The 17,748-nt window shown below is 37.1% G+C and overlaps 1 protein-coding gene across 1 annotated transcript; it reads left to right on the plus strand.

Moving 5' to 3' along the window:
* The first annotated feature begins 201 nt into the window (after nucleotides 1-201).
* LOC147868723 (sister chromatid cohesion 1 protein 3-like) lies at nucleotides 202-5,860 on the plus strand. Its single transcript, XM_087322843.1, has 13 exons — nucleotides 202-480; nucleotides 916-1,195; nucleotides 1,632-1,693; nucleotides 1,979-2,028; nucleotides 2,147-2,217; nucleotides 2,300-2,634; nucleotides 3,054-3,156; nucleotides 3,243-3,379; nucleotides 3,614-4,287; nucleotides 4,382-4,415; nucleotides 5,155-5,251; nucleotides 5,413-5,542; nucleotides 5,656-5,860. The coding sequence occupies exons 1-13, from the start codon at nucleotides 357-359 to the stop codon at nucleotides 5,752-5,754; spliced, it is 2,196 nt and encodes a 731-aa protein (XP_087178969.1). The 5' UTR covers nucleotides 202-356; the 3' UTR covers nucleotides 5,755-5,860.
* Nucleotides 5,861-17,748: the final 11,888 nt, after the last annotated feature.

A 17,748-nucleotide genomic window follows, 5' to 3' on the forward strand; every position in this document is an offset into this window, starting at 1 on the left:
ATTTTTTTATTCCTTAGGAACTGAAATTTGAAAGGTGACATCTTCCCCTAAGAATAAGAAGCAGCTACCATGCAATAAAAAAAAAAAGCTTCTATAATTGTTTGACACATGATGATGATGATGATGATGTTTAGAGAACAACCCATCTATTTTCTTGCTTGCTCTCTGTCTCTACCATTACTAATTAGCATGTTTTAACAGATAATAACCACCATACATCTGTTACTTTGTTCTGTTTCACCTGATCTCTCACCTCTATTGTTTGTCTGAGATATAGATATGTAACCTATACACACACACACACACACACACACACATAGAGAAAAATGATCCAATTTCAACAGTAACATAGTACCATGTTCTATTCACAGTTTCTTCTGTCCAGAAAGGGGCCTCTTGGTGTTATCTGGATTGCCGCCCATCTAGAAGGCAAACTCAGGAAAAAGCACATCACTGATACAGATATAGCTGAATCTGTTGGTAAATATTTTACTCTGTTTATTCATTTGGGAAACAACCCTTCATTGCTCCGATCCCCTTTTTCAATGGTCATTGTGAGTGAGTTTATTTTAGTTATAACTGATGTATATTCAGTGCCTTTCTTTCTCAAATATGTGTACGTACAGATATAAATACATACCTACATATGTGTGTGTGGTTTTCATGTGTATGTGTATGCATATGCGGGTCTGTGTCTATATAGACTCAATCTTTACTGGTTATAATCTGCATTTCCAGTAACATCATTTTTACTGCATTATATGGCAAAGTTAAATCAATTTCATAATTATCATACAATAATGTGGATTTTCCTTATCATACAATGGTAATACATTTATATTATGGAACAAACTACTACGTCTCATGTCCTAATTTTGGGATAGTGTCTTAAAAGGTCTTTTTTCCCAATATCAGATCAAATTCTGTATTCAGACGTGCCAATAGCTCTGAGGATATCAAGCCATCTTCTGGTTGGAGTGGCAAGGATTTTTGCTCGGAAGGTGGACTATCTTTTCCATGACTGTAGTGTAGCACTTCTCAATATTCGCCAAGCATTTGAAACATCGAGTGCGATAAATCTTCCAAGCACGGCTCTTGTAGCACCCTATCATGCTATCACAATTCCGGAATCATTTGATTTTGATGATCTTGGAATCCATGTTAATCCAGAGGATGGGACTCGAGCCGACACGAGGTTAGCATTATGCTATGCATTGGTCTAATTCTATTCCACCTACATTGTCCGTACATGCATTCATCCATGTACGTACATAAATTTAATCTACCTTATACTTGATTAGTATGTCAATGTATTTCATGTATTTCATGTTTAAGTTCCATACATACATATATATATATGTTTATATGTATGTATGTATGTATGTATATGTATATGTATATATTGTATGTCTGCATGAATGCATACATAAATTTCATCTATATTCTCACATACATGCGTAATGTAATGTATGTGTGTATGTTTATATTTGCACACATACACAAACATACCTATATACATGTGCACAAGTTTGCATCACCCTTCAATATTCATTTATAATGTCTAGCTACGTATATCATTTGAATTTGGTAATTGTGCAGCTTCTCTACTTACTGAATTATGTTTTTTACAGGGCTGAATTCGAGTATCATGTCACTGCCAGGGACCTCATCACTTTGCAAGAGCCTCTGGAGGGTATGACACAAATAGCTATATATAACCTAAGAAAACATGTGAATTAAATGCATGTAAATTCTCTCAAAGGGCTCTACTACATACATTGCAAAAACAATGAGGAAGCCAAAAAACCTGTTATTTCTCATGATGATCATGTGCACAATCAAAGAAACCGTGTGCAAAATAGAGATAACCAAACCATTTTTGGAATTTTTTGCAAGTGATGCGTGGAGATTCCTTAATTGCAAAAAAACAGTCTTCTTAAATGAAAGGAATTACCTTTGATCAATTTTCTTGGTATAGGTGCCTTCACAGAACCGAGTCCTTACAATATACCCGAATTTTCTCCGGAGGTTTAACATCTCTCTTCATCCTCACAATTGTGTAAATGTGTTTTCCCTTCTAATAAACTAGTATTCTTGAAAAGAATTGATTGCATTTTCATTTACATATATGTATATTCATTTCTAGGCATTTCTCCTTGAGAAGGCTGAACAAGCACCGGTCAAAGCAGTGCAGAAGCAACCATCGACAGATGAAGAGTTTAGTTGGCATCTATAAGAGGATGAAAGTATATATTGATGTATTTCTTTCTGATTTAAATGACATAATGTGTGTTGGCAGCATACTTCCTCCAATGCTGATGGAAGAGGATATGGAGCTTGATTTCATGGAAGGTGAAGAGGGAGAGCCAATGGAAGAAAGGTTTATAACGTCATTCCATCAGCATGGTACAGTTGAAGATGTTGAAATATTAAGGGCTAAAAGTAGAGACTCAGAGCAACAGAGTCTTTTTGAGTTCGAAGAGGTGAACATTCATGTGGAGATTGAAGGAGTTGATTTGATGAGAACTGCGATGGAAGTTCCTCTGGTTATGGAAAGAGTCAGCCCAGTAGAGGTTTCACCGATCATCACAAGAGATGCTACCCCTGAAGTAGACATTCTTGGATCTATTCTTGGTAATAACTGAATTAACTCACGTTATATATCAGTGAAGTCTTTATACATGTATATATATATGTGTGTGTATGTGAGTTATTTATGCATATTCATACATACTACATGCACACATTTAAGTATGTTAAGTATTTATGCACAAGGCATGGACTCAAAATGCACGCATATGGACATGGAGATGGATACAGGCAGAAACATATTCACCATGGTGTTATGTATACCATTTCCTATACATATACATATGCATATGTAATATATATGTGTGCGTCTATGTGCATAAAACACCAACATATACATATACGAGCTATACGTGTGGATGATTATACAGCATATGTTATATGCTATACTACAAATATTACATCCGTACCTGCAGACTCTATGCAGCCCATCTTCTGACTTTCTTTAGTTTATATTCATCAAGGTGCGAAGACATCAGTTGTTTCCACACCTTCCCCTGTCATATCCAAGTCACACGAGAGGAAAAGGAGGCCAGTTTTTGATGCTTCTACAACAATAACAAGCATGTATGATCTGTTTCTAAATTCTCTTTTTTCTGAATACTTGGCTATATTGTTTCTTATCTATACAACTATGTAAACTGGCATCTTAGGAACATGAAAAAGCAGTTAAGCAATACTAGGGAGATGTGCCGTCCTCGTCGAAAAGCACCATCTACAGAATATGAAATATGGATATCACAGACTAGCAATCTGTTGGAGCAAAGGATTTCAGAGCCAACATTGCCTGGTATGCATTTGATCATTTTTTACAGGTCATCAATGCATTAAAATTATTTATATACACAGACATTCATTTATTGTCAAGATAATGCATAATTCTTTTGGACACTTTCTACTCTGAACAATCAGTGGTGTAACAAAGCACATTTTTCTTATGAATAAAATGGTTTAAAGTGGAGATATGCTTTTGTTATGCATTTTCTACTAGTCTGAATTTCACAATGGTATTCGGGCTTTGCAGGTATCTCTAATGAATTGAAAGATGCTTTTAAGCTCATAGTCAGTAAAAAAGCTGACTTTATACAAGCTGATACATCTGATGGATTGAGAGAAGTAACTGAGCATGTAGAAGCTGATGTATCTGATATAAGAATGAGAGAAAAACATGAGCATGTCGAAGATGGTATATCTCCTGATATAAAGATGAACAAGCAACCAGAGAAGCCAACTGAAGGGTATCTTTCTGATGTGGAGCAAGCCTTGCAAGAAGGTGGCGAATATATTCAAAAGCTTGAAGCTTTCTCGAGAGTAAAGAGAAGGATAGAATTTGGAGCTGTTAATCCCTCGATGATGATTTGTTTGAGTGAACAAGAGACTCTTCAGGAGGTTCCGCCTTCATCGATCCACAAAGCCAATACAATATTTGAATATGAAGGTGTAGAGACTCGAGCCCTTGCTTATACAGATCATCTGGGCGAAATTGCTGTAGAGGATTTAATAGAGAGATCAAAGATTGAAGATATAACTGTGGAGATCGATAAGCAGGACCAATCTAATAAAGTGGAATTCCATGCTGGTGAACCTTTCCATGTTGAAGAAACTCCGTCCAAACCTGTTGAAGAAGAAACAACCCCTGAGTGTGAATATGTGCAAGAAGTTTCTCCTCAATTATCGCAAAACATGTCTAGCCAATTGGTAACAGAATATTTAACATCTCAATGTTTTGTTTCATGATTCTCTTACTCTTCACTTGATTGGAACCAATCTTCATTTCTTTGTTTTTGAATAGGGGCTTGGATTTCCATTAGGCTCATTGGAAACAGGTGAACACATTTTTGTCTTCTTGATTTCTTTCATCTTTTGCCATAATCCATTTTTCAGAAAACTTGGTTAATCGCAATGAGAATTTTTATTGCTGGTGACAACATAGTACTCGGGAGAATATTTAGGAACACAATTAATGATGGGGTTCGTGATCTTTGGGTACCCAAGCATATTTTGTTCTATTATGTACTCAAGAATATATATTTGATTGACATGAGAACATTATATCACATAAAGAACTTTGTGAGGCAGATTGTTTTGCTATTGACCAGGCATCTTGCCATCAAAGCCATAACCATCCTTTTTTTACAGGATTCGATAATGCAGATGCAGGGAGTACACTCTTCTCTAAACTGTTGAGGAAAACTCTTTTGCTTTTTGTTCTTATGCCATTCTTCATTTACGGAAATGATGGAAAACAATGTTCAACAAAGGTTAGGGTTTCCAAAGGCCATATCCTATGTGTAGTACTTTTTGACCCTAGGGCCATTTTTACGGAAAACAAATCCTGAAAGAATCAAAGTTACCTACTAGTTGAGACCTTTGGCAGCATTTTTTGAATGCAATTGGTTTTTCTGGATATTATTTAATGGGAATCGTTGTTTTTCATATATTTAAGTCAGTTAAAATACAACATAATACCCATGATCCTTGTTGTAGGGGTAAAAATACATTAATACCCTCTATATTTTAATGTGTGTTAACTTAAAAAGTTGTCTTATATATACTAAATGGCAGGCACTACTAATGGTGAAGAGCATGAGGTGGTCCAAGCTGAAATTGAATATATGGGGAAAGTTTTTGAGGACAAGACTGGTTGGGCATCGAGAACCAGGTATATTTTGAATCACCTCGAGGGTTATGAAGTAAATAGAAGATTTTGACATACCAAAAGAATGGGGCTTATCAATAAGATTTTAAGTAAACAATCGAAACATAAAAAGAGGGAGCAGGGTTTTTCAATAAATTTTGAAACTATTGAGTTAAAAATTTCAGTGCTGTTGCTGGATTTCTTAAGCAGAAATTCCAGTCTATTGAAATCGGCAAGGAACTGTCTCTCAAATTGGAAGTGTTGCTACGAGGGAGGCGGAGAAAAGAAGCTGCATGCATGTTCTTCGAGACATTGGTGTGTGAAATGACCTGTCTTTATGATAACCTCAACAAATATGTATGTGTGTGTTGTATATGTATTGTGTCTATATATGTATGTGTATGATTGATTCATTTGTAATTCTGTAGGTGTTGGCGTCAACAGGTTACATCAAGATTGAACAACAAAGTGGGTACTCGGACATTTATATACTACCTACTGACCACCTGATGAGATCAGTTTCCTAAAGTTCTTTCGAACAGCCGGGGGGTGTAAGATTAACTCTCTTTGTACAATGTAGATTTTAGACAAGAGGATAGATTGGCATGAAAAGTGGTATTGTAAAGTATAGAATGGTACAAAGGAAAGTGGTTGTGAGCAATGTGCAAAAAACTTTGATGCAACCACCGCTGAGATAAAATTGCCAATACCTTAATTTTGTAATAACTGATTGACTTGATTGGTTTTTTTAACACTCTCGAGGATCGATAAAGACTCATTTAGTTTCAAAGTCCTTATTCGTCAGCTTTTTACATAGAATGTCTATATTTGGAAGTAATTTGATTTTAAGTTTAAAAAAACGATATTGTACTACATGTCAGTCTTTATTTCTTATTTTTGAGCATGATACAGAGTGATGCCAGGATTGGCACATGTCCATTTTTAACTATTTGTAGAGTAACTCTTATTCACTATTTGTGGGATTGTCAAATGCATATGTATGTTCTTCTTCGTTATGTTTAGGATAGTCAAATATATGTGCATATACATATTCACTTGCATGTATGTCCACATGTATATGCACATATATCAACTGCATATATTTGAATATGTATTATGTACTTGCCTATTTCCATAATGTTCATAATTTGTATGTATATCCTAAAATGTTCATGAATCATGTTTTTGTATTATCAAATGTAGATGTTTTGGGATGTATTTAGGTGCGAAAGATTGTGATTATTGCAAACTTTTGTTTGTGGATTTTATTGTTCATTATTTTGTGGTTTATTTTTAATTATCTCGAAAAGAACAATGGAGCAAAAATTTGATCCTTATAGGTGAGTGTTGTCTAAGCTTCCGTGAGAAATATTTTTAATTCTCAAGTTGGGTTAATTCATTTCAATACATAGTGGATACTATATCGTAGTACCTTGACTAGGATAGTGAAAAATTCATTCACAAGTTACATTCAAAGGAAATTAATTCTAAGTGGTTCCATGGAATTGAAACAGAACAATATTGCTTTTACAGTAAGACAACCATAATAACGTTGAAACATATTGATTACCTTAGATTGAGCCTACCTTGGTTATTTAACGACAGTTTTTCACGTATCCATCATTTGAACAATTTATTGCTCAACACTTTAAATGCGTTGGTGTTAAATGTAACTCTCCGAAGCTTGGAAATTGGACTTGTAAAACCACACAAAGAGCTTTAAAACCAAAATGTGGTAAAGATTCCAATGTCTGTACCACCTAACTTTTCTCTTTCATTGTCATGCATTTTGAATTTGCAAAAACTCTTCCAAGATTTCATAGATTCTGAAATTGGGGACCAATAAAGAAATGCACATCTACATGGATTTTGGACACATTGAACTCGCTAAAAAATTTACTATGTGCTTGAAATTGGTGGTGTTTACCAACCATCGGCTTTTAAAATCTAACAACATCCCTATGGCTGCGTATTATACTCTTCATTTTTCTCATGTTAGTCGGCACAAGAAGTTTTTGTGGTTTTATTTAAAAGAACTCTAAACTATAAATGCAACTAGATTCGCAAGAGGGTTTTTGTTAAGTTTTGAGTCACCTAAAGCATACATGTAGATCCCTTCGTTGTGGGGGCGAGCACATGTAAATACACTACCAATTGTTCCTTGTCAGGTGTAGAAAGAAAGGAATGTTTTACTTTTCAATTTTGTTGTGTTCTACTTTTTCTCTTCGATCGAAGTGGTCCCATTATTGTACACTTAAGTATGTATATAATATACATTCACATAACTATTCCTCGTGAGCTTTATCAACTTATTGTGTGTGAAGTATTAGTAAGAAGAGTTGTCCATAAATTGATAAGTGTTCTCATGTTTCGGTCATTGGAATCCTAATGTTTCCCATCATTCCTCATGTTTCCAATCATTGGGACAAGTTTGGACGTGTTTTCAATCATCAAGGCAAGTTTGTAGACAATGCATTTATTAACATAATCATTAAATGAATCCACATATCTTGAGCAATCAATCAAGAGCATGATTATTTCAATCCGCAATGAACTAAGAGCTTACTTATTTCAACGTGGACAGTACCTTCCGCATAAGAATATAATCTACTCTTTGCAATGCCGAGAAATTCCAAGGAACAAGTAAATAATGTAGTGTTTTAACCTAGCTCCATTGTAGTAAAGATACGGCATTAAGAATAGAAAATTCCACAACATGTGCAATTAATCTAAATTATCATTAACCAAGCAAAAGAAAGTCGGAAGGAAGTCATGGATGGATGAGTTATGTCAAAGATTGCCATGAATTGTTCGCCAAAATAGGTTAAGACATCGGAGTTAAACCGCACATATCTGTTGTGAAAAACACAATCTCTACACCTAGAAACTTAATAGAGGTATATCAGTTAACCTTCGTACAAGACTTCTAATCAGACATCAATTGAACATATATTTTTAAAACAAGATGAGGTATCACTACAGTTTCTCAACCAACTAAGAGAAAACTTTTCAAACAAGGTGGAAATTTGTGATATATTTGTGATCAATATAGAAATGAGAAATCATCTGACAAATAGCATATATGGATATATATAAACACAAGATCAAAACAGTGTACCAATTAAAAGACTCTTAAAACCATTAAAACTTCCTTAAACTCCTCCCTTTGGTTGAAGTTGGGGATGTTCTCTCAAGTCATCCTTGAGCACATTGTTACTTAGTAGTTGTATGATGATGAAGAAGGAATGAAGCTCATAAGAAAGTCTTTGAAACATCCATTCCTCTTCTACTTCTACTTGTAGGATGGATGAAGAAGGATGGTGAAAAAAGGAAAAGAAAAACCATTCCATTCAACACACATGAAACAAAAATTGACACAGAAGGAAAGAACCTACGAGTCATCGCTGTAGATTCTTTGGACATTCGAGTTGTATGAGGATGGAAGAGAAGCTCATACAAAACTTTTTATCTTTTGAGATATTTCCCAAACATGGTTTAAACCCATAGGAATTGAACAGCTTAACTCTGAGCAGATGGAGCCAAGGAAAATGAGAATATTAAGGCTCAAACCTTTGCACATTTTAGTTGTATGATTCGGTAGAAAACGAGAAAACTGGGCCAAATAGAAATCATGGGCAATGTTTGAGAATCCATGAATTTCGAAAAAAAAGATGGTATATATCATCATCATGCTTTATCAGAATTTTATTTTTGTTTATCATGAATAATGATGAAAAAGAAGAAGAAAAAGAATTAAGAAGCTCACAAAACCCATCTTTTGAAACATGTTAATCTGTATGATGAGGAGCAATAAAGATTGTGCAAGAGGAAAAAAGAAAGAAAGCGGAACAAAAATTGTGGCTGTTTTTTTTTTTTGTTTTAAAGTTTCTGTATTGTCTGTCTGTCTGGTTGGCTAAATTCTTTAAAAAAATTTGGTTTTTTGGGTTTTAGATTAGGTTTTTCTATGGGAAACCAAGAAGAACAAGGCATGCAGCAAGCATCAACCAAATCATATGAACAAGCAGGAGAGATTGTACAGCGAGGACTCCTCTGGAGCCGGTGCCTTTGCTCCCGAAATCGCAGAACCCGAGGTGATCCACTTCCACGCCTGCGCACTCGGCGTCGGGGAGGCCGCACCAGTACGTGACCCCGTCCGTCCCGCACACGGGATTCGGCCGGAAGCAGCTGGGCGGACAAATCTGAGCGGCCTCGCGGCTGCTCTCCTTGTACAAGAAGGAGATGGCTTGCTTGGTCTTGTTGATGAGGCAAGTCATGGCGGGCGCATCATGTCCGCATTCTTCTTCTTCTTCTTCTTCTTCTTCGTCTTGTCCATTCAATCCTTTGCATGGGGCCGCCGCCTTGTCTTGCATGTGCCTGTGCTTGTGCTTCTTGTGCTTATCATAATCATCGCAACCCCCCGATCCCGAAATGGCAGTAGCTATCACACCCCGCATAGCCTCGCTCTCGTTTCTCATCGGCCCAATTATGGCTGATCCGTGTCCGTTCACATGTCCGTGTCCGCCCATCTCGTCCCGCATTGGCTGGATCATGGGCTCCTGTCCGCCCATTTCGCTTCTCCTCATTGGCCCGGCGACCGCACTTTCTTGTCTGCCCTTCTTCCCGGCTATGTTCATGTTCATGTTCATGTTTGGGAGGAGGAGAAGCAGCATTGCGCTGCTCGTCTTCTTCGGGAAATTACTCTCCTTCGTAGCCGCCACCATGCTCAGGCTCAGGCTCAGGCTCATGCTCATGCTCACCAACAACACACATCTCAGAAGCAAAAGCAACGTGATCACACCCGAGAGCTTCACTCCTGCCATCGCTAATGGTAACCAACAAATAATAATGTTTATGTTATCAATTTAGGGTTCTTTTCAAACAACCCCTCGGACCAAATTTCTCTCTCTCCCTCTACTTCATTTTCTCTGCTTTTTTCTTTGATTTTTTCCTTCCAATCAACTGTTTCAAACGAGTCTCTGAGACAACCCTAATGCTTTTGTCTGTACTTTATATTCTCTTGCCTTAAAGACTCTTTTCTTTCTTTCTTTCTTCTGTCTAAAGCAGTCCACGAAAAGGTTGATTTTTCCCTTCTCTTTCTCCTCCGTTCCCTCACCTTTCTTCGTCTTCTTTCTTCTTGGAAATGGAACATCTAATTCCCTTCAAGATTAGGGCGTCTTAATTCTCATCTTTTAACTGAACGATTGACTATCAATAGCAGGACGAGAATCTAGGGTTGTCTCGAAACAACCCTAAAATCTTCTCTTCTTTTTCCTGTTCTGTTTTTTTTTTTCCTTCCTTCCTTCCTGCGTGATCTTCTTCCCTCCTACCCTCGAATTTCTAAGACCTTCTTCTCCTTTCCGTCTCCGCGCACGTCGTGGAACTGATCTCAAAAATGCAAGACTACAATTCCATCAAGATAGGATGATGATGATGATGATGATGGGTTTGGTAAAAGGCGCTTACTTTCTTCGCGGTTGTGTTAGACTGCCATTCATTCTGCAGTGCAACAAGGGAAGAGAGGGTGGAGGGATGGGAAGAAGAAGAAGGAATTCGTGAAGGCTGTGGGATATACGGATGCATGAAGAGGAGGGGGAGGGGGAGGGGGAGGAGGATGCATGAAAGAAGAAGAAGAAGAAGAAGAAGAAGAAGGGCATGGGAAAGGTCTATGAAATAGGGGAAGAAGGAAGGAAGGAAGGAAGGAAGGAAGGGGGGGGGGGGGGGGATTAGATCAGAAAAGCCATAGCCATAGCCATAGCCATAGCCAAGCTTTTCATCAGAGAGATTCAGAGGGATTGAAAGGGAGAGGGGATGATTCCGATCGACGCGTAGGAAGGCCACCCACCCCACCCCACCCCACCCCACCCACCCGGAATTTCTCTTCCAATTCTCCAATTTTGTATATATATATATATATACATATATATTATAAATTTATATATATATATATATATAAATTACTTGATTGCTTCAGAACTATATGTATATGCAGTGTGAATAATCTCCTTTCTTTTTGTTTTATTACTAGTAGTGGTATATACACACACATACATACATACAAACATACATACATAAATGATATACATACATACATATAAGAAATTTGATTTGGTATATTCCTTCTTCTTTCCTTCTTTCCTTCCTTCCTTCCTTCCTTCTTTCTTTCTTTCTTTGTCTTGTCCATATTTCCCTTTCAACTGAACAAATGAATGGGGTGGGTGGGTTGGGTTGGGTTGGGTGCTATTGGGCTTTTTGGCTTTTTGGCCTTTTGGCAATGGCCATGGAAATATGATAGTATTCTTAGTATTCATAATAATGAGCTTTCTTTTGAAAATGTTTGGGTCGGTCTTTCGTTCTCTCGGGTTTGGGTTTCAGACGGGTTCAGTGGTCAGTCGCACATCCATTTCGAAACACACACACACACACACACACACACAGTGCACACATCTTTTGCTCTGCTCCGGAGGAAGCTCCATGTCTCTCGTGGTATCATTCGGTGATCGTCGCTCGCCATTTCACACTTCCTTTGACATATTCATGATATATTATTATACAAATGACCTTATATACCCTTCCACTCCATGTGCAACAATGAATTTCTCCTTTTCATACAAGTTCTGGTAGACACCATTATACATACATATTTTCCTGGAGCATAGGACTCATCTCCAATTACCGTTACATAAAAACAATCATTATCATACTATTAAAATTAAACTCATCATTTTTGTACGATTAACATAGACCCAACATTCCAAAAAACCAGAACATCATCATCTACCGTTGGCATACATACCCATTGACATATCCCCAACACATTCATGTTGTTAACAAAAACAATTATTGTTATACTATTAGCGACTAAAACTCACATTTATTACACCGTTTTCATTTATTCTCAAATAATTACAACACCATTACCGTAATAAATAAACTCACTAAATCCAACCATGGAAATTCCAATCACCATGCGTTGAACTTACAATATTATGGCATGTACGTGTCTTATACATTCTTGTCCATCATCCACATCTCAATGACTTCATTATCGCATCACCTCATATTTTATCAACTTATGCCAAGTGGGTGGACTCTTCCATACCAAAGACAATGTGCAACATGCAACTACTCACATTTATTACACCGTTTTCATTTATTCTCAAATAATTACAACACCATTACCATAATAAATAAACTCACTAAATCCAACCATGGAAATTCCAATCGCCATGCGTCGAACTTACAATGTTATGGCATGTACGTGTCTTATACATTCTTGTCCATCATCCACATCTCAATGACTTCATTATCGCATCACCTCATATTTTATCAACTTATGCCAAGTGGGTGGACTCTTCCATACCAAAGACAATGTGCAACATGCAACTACTCACATTTATTACACCGTTTTCATTTATTCTCAAATAATTACAACACCATTACCATAATAAATAAACTCACTAAATCCAACCATGGAAATTCCAATCGCCATGCGTCGAACTTACAATGTTATGGCATGTACGTGTCTTATACATTCTTGTCCATCATCCACATCTCAATGACTTCATTATCGCATCACCTCATATTTTATCAACTTATGCTAAGTGGGTGGACTCTTCCATACCAAAGACAATGTGCAACGTGCAACTACTCCATTTGTACTCTCTTTATGGTTTACCCACCCTTTCACACCATTTTTTATGAAATTGAGGCACTCCACCTTATTATTCTTCAAAATGTCTTGAATTCCCTATAATCTTTTGGTTTATAATAAGAAGTAAAACCATTCATTACAATAAGATTTTTTTTTTTTTCCAAAAAATCACTACTTCGCATTAGTTAGCAAACAAAATTACATCATAGAACTCTCAAAATTCCTCTCAACAGCCCTCACTCTAGCCTTCCCACCAAAGCGGACATAGTCCCCACCTCATTTGCAACAAACGTATCCAAACAACTCCAATAACCTAGTTATTTGTACCATAACTATACAAATTTACAGCACCTAGACGTTGTTGGAAACTATTGGGGGAAACAGCCATCGGGGTGCTTGGTAGTGCCATTGAGGCCCTGATGATGATCTGCCGACCATAGGAGAATTACCCCATTTCAGCAATAACTTTGATCGAGATCTTTCAGTTGCATCAGATTCCCCCTTAATCGAGTCGTATCGTCCCCGTAGCCAAGAGACCAATTCAAACCAGATATTTATTAATACCTCACCATTAGGGATCTTTTGTTGTTGAAAAACAAACTTATAACGGTTGGTCCAAATGTGCCAGACCGATAAACAAGCCACCATCCTCCATATCTCTTCAAAAAGTTCTGAGTTAGTGCCAGGACGAACTCCGGCCCGTTGAAACACCTTGCCGCCCTGCACTATAAATCCATGTCCGTGAGGGTTTAATTGTTCAGCCCGACCTTCCCCTGTTAACTTCAGCCCCTGTACGGACCCCCATACAACTCTCCCATTCACGCCGTATGCTGCCACTGTCCGGAGACTTCTACTCCAAATGTTAATAGCCTCGTTACAATTCCAAAAACAATGAGGAATTGATTCCAAAGGGTGACCACAAATTTTGCATCCAGCCTCACCACCACGACACCTAAGCCACTCCCCCACTGGTACAGCTTTGTGACTAAGAAGCCACAACCAAAGCTTTATTTTTTCTGGCATATCGAACGCCCATAGCCTCCTCCAAAACGACTTCAACCAGCCATCAGAAATGTCTTTATCCTTCCAGCTATTGCGAGTTAGGGCAACACCCATCGATTTAGATCCAATGATTTGCCTTCCTAGCTTGGTAGTGTACTCGAAAAACCGTTCAAGTTTGTCCGTTCCCGGTTTCTGCCACCACACCTCTAGTGGATCCCAATCCAGATCACATATGGGCTTGTTGTCAACTATCCAAAGCTTACAATCAGATTGCAGCTTCCCTGGGTCCGGGTTTACTTGCCACTTCTTACCTTCCAGCATTTCCACTCGTACTGCCAACCACTGGCCATTGTCTGCCAAAGCACTTAGGTTGCCCCACTACTGATACTCATTAGATGGGCACCAATACTCATTACAATAAGATTTAATAAAAAGGGAGAATTTTCTTCTGTTTAAGATACCTCTGGTAAGTCTTCTTAACTAATGGATAACATAATTTTTTGGAAATAAAAAAACAAATAATCATTCACATTAAACTATGGGTATGCCAAGGATGATACGTGTATGCAACATAGTTTGAGACATGGATGGTATCATCGATGGGTCATCAGTGATCATGTACAATCACATCAATCCATAGTCATGAATGGGGCACACCTAGAGAAAAAAACGAAACTTTTAAAAGCTTGGTAATCTTGGTCAAAAGCTTGAAGTCATACATAAAAGCTCACGCTATAAACCAAGAAGCTCACCTACTACTACTACTAGCTCACTAAAAGAAATTCCCCATACAAGCACCGAACACAAGCTTGTATGTATGTGACAAAAAAATGAGTATGTAGAAAAATAGACATATTGGAAGACAATTTCTTCATAAATGTATTCGACTGGGAAACTTTTAGTTGTGGTTAAATCAAAACATGCATCATCATGACGTATTTCAAAAGATAGAGGTATTTGTGGAACTATTGAACTTGGAGGATATCATCCATATGAATCTATGCTAATTTATGGCAACAAAATTCTTGTTAATTATTTATGATAATGTATTTTTTTCTTTAAAGTGAGGTTTGCTGAAATTAATTAAAAGGAACAATCCTTGGGCGACCATAGTCATAGTCTTGGTTTTTGGGAAAAGTCTAATGGATAATTTGGTCAAATTTGGAAGGTGGATGTATAATTGCCATTTGTGAGAGGGGCCACTTGGGCTAGACTAGTGTGCATATTTCAAGTTCAACCACATATAGGCGAAAGGGGGTTGGGTCTTTGAGCTAGTCATTTTCGAGAGTGTGAAATAAGAAAACCGTTTGTGCGATTTGTTGTATCTATTGTCAATAATAGATATTTGGTCCAACTCCTTTTGTTCTCTCTTAACCTTTAAGTGTCTATTACTATCGTGGTCTTTCCATTGTTATGTCATTCTTTCATATGGCTTGACTCTTTTTGTTCTCTCTTTACCTTTGAGTGTTATGTTACTATTGTAGTCTTTCCATTGTTAGGTCATTCTTTCGTATAATTCTATCACAGAATAATTACAAACAAGTGTGTGTTCCCAACTAAGGTTTCATGGAAAATAACTATTGTTCATGAGGACTTAGAAGTAGTAAGTAGACTTATAAGTTATGAGTTAAAAACCTCCTCACAAATTGATGGAAATTGTAGGTTGTCGTAATTGAGGATACAAACTCACTTTGTTTCGATTAACAATCTGTTGTTATAACTCATTTAAATTAGGTAAATGCTTTCGCATAAAGTTTAGTGGAGGAACAAAAGACTCCCCATCTTCTCCATTCTCCATTGCCTCCAAATGCTTGTCCACATAGACTTTTGGTTGGCTCCTTTTGTTGTTATGATGAGAAGTGTCAAGAGTAACTAGAAGGATTTCGTCCTCATCTTCCATGTGGTTATGTTGAGTTTCTTGTGACTCTTGAGTATCCATAATGCCATTTGAGTTACCCACATAAGTTGGTTAGCAATTTTGATGTGCTTTTCTTTACTTCAAGTTTGCTCTTCTTGTTGTGGTAGTTAGAAGTAGGGTGTTCAACTTGATGATAATCGCATCATGCATTGGGAATGAGGCACCATTTAATGAATTCAAAGGGAGTTTTTCAAGATAAATTTATTTGAGGATTGGGTGGAACTGTGAACATACACCATTGTATTGAACTTGGGAAAGTATAGGTGACATTGCCTAAGCACTTGCAACCTTTGTGGCTTCATCCTACATTCAAAATCAAACTGAACTAAGAGGTTCATGTAAACATAACAAAAATCATATGAGATTCTTGTTTTTGTAAGGAGTAGAGTACAAATAGGACATGCAAGCATGTTGGCTTTGTTATAAAAGGGAGATTGAGCTTTGATTCATCCAAAGCAAAATGACTCTTCTCTCTTTGTCTCTCTCTCTACGTATTTTTTTATTTTTTTCAAAACAAAATATCCGTTCATTAGTTTTCAGAAAACCTATTAGGTACAAACTACAAAATAGATGGAAAAGAAGAGAAAAAAGGACATTCCCAATGGCTAGCCTTGGATCCTTCATTTAACTAAGATCCATCTCAACATCTAATTTGATTTCAGTATGACTACCAATTCTCCCATGTTGCCACATGCTTTCAACATACTAGAAAATGTCATCATAGTAGTTAGAGACCTTGCACAAGCATTCAAGGATAGAGTTGTATAGCATCCTCATTCTTATCCTGCTCAATATAACCCAATAACATGGCAGGCCATTGTACCATATCTCCTCGAATCATGTGTGATAAATGGAGACCTACATGAAGTGAGAAAAAATCCTCATTTTTTCTCCTACGATCTAGATGGAATGTCTTTGTAAAACTCGCACAGATCCTTTAATGGCCCATATATCTTGAAGAATTCTTTACCTTCAACTTGCCTTCATTATAAAAGACTTTCCAAATCTTCTTGTAAAGGACTCATTCAATCTGGTCATATGAACACCTTTTCTTGGATCATTTTAATATCCTTCTATTCTCTTCAACCCCATGTTGCTTTTATTTCAAGCTACCATTTCTACATCATCATCCAATAACATTTCATCTTTGAAAAGTGTGTACGTAAATATTAATGTATTCATCTCGAAAGTCAAATGACAATCAATGGAATATGATATCCTATCAAATCACCAGAAAACCACTTAAGGTTCAAACGGGCTTGCCAAGAATTGTCGCTTCGTTTCCATCTATTTTGTATTTTGTTGCTGATATGCCTTTTAAAAACTAATGGAAGGATATGTTGTTTGGAAAAAAAAAACACTTAAGGTTCCCATGACATCCCTCATCTCTAGATATAGTGTTATGGACCTAAACAAACTTATGTGATAAAGGCCAATGCAAATGACCGACATAATTCCAAATAGCCCTTGCCGCTAGACAATTGATAAATCAATGTTGACTACATTCCTTCGAAACTGTGCAAATCAAACATATTCTAGTTCGTTTTTGCAAAGTGGCTCCTGGTTCATCCACCCAATATGATCCTCCAAGTAAACACCTAAGTTTTGAAAGTAAGAAGAGATTGTCAATCCATTTGTACTCCACTTTGCTACTACCCATTGGACATTGTGATTCCCCATTCGTTACTAACCCCTTATAAGAACCATGCAAAGCTATTAATTAAATACATAATTTGTGTTTACTTTGGTAAAGCTTTATGACATGCACATGTCCCCCTATACCGTAGGTGTAATCTCACTCAAATCTGGACTTTGGATATTGTAAAAAGTTGGCACTTTTTGCAACTAAGACCATGTAACATACTAATCTCTCCATCTCTGCAACACACACACACACACATGCGCACAGGTGCATATCTTAAATAGTTTGTTCGTTCTAGTTATCAAGGT

This window comes from Azolla caroliniana, unplaced genomic scaffold (genome assembly GCF_043228905.1).
Source record: "Azolla caroliniana isolate FFs.n. ecotype wild unplaced genomic scaffold, voAzoCaro1.0.p SCAF_1, whole genome shotgun sequence".
NCBI lineage: Eukaryota > Viridiplantae > Streptophyta > Polypodiopsida > Salviniales > Salviniaceae > Azolla > Azolla caroliniana.

What these genes read in the sequence shown, in the direction of transcription:
- LOC147868723 (XM_087322843.1), top strand. Translation starts at nt 357, where the DNA reads ATGTTCTATTCACAGTTTCTTCTGTCCAGAAAGGGGCCTCTTGGTGTT. An exon ending in GGGACTCGAGCCGACACGAG is followed by an intron (nt 1,196 to 1,631) that starts GTTAGCATTATG and finishes TGTTTTTTACAG; the next exon opens with GGCTGAATTCGAGTATCATG. An exon ending in GCATGTTCTTCGAGACATTG is followed by an intron (nt 5,543 to 5,655) that starts GTGTGTGAAATG and finishes GTAATTCTGTAG; the next exon opens with GTGTTGGCGTCAACAGGTTA.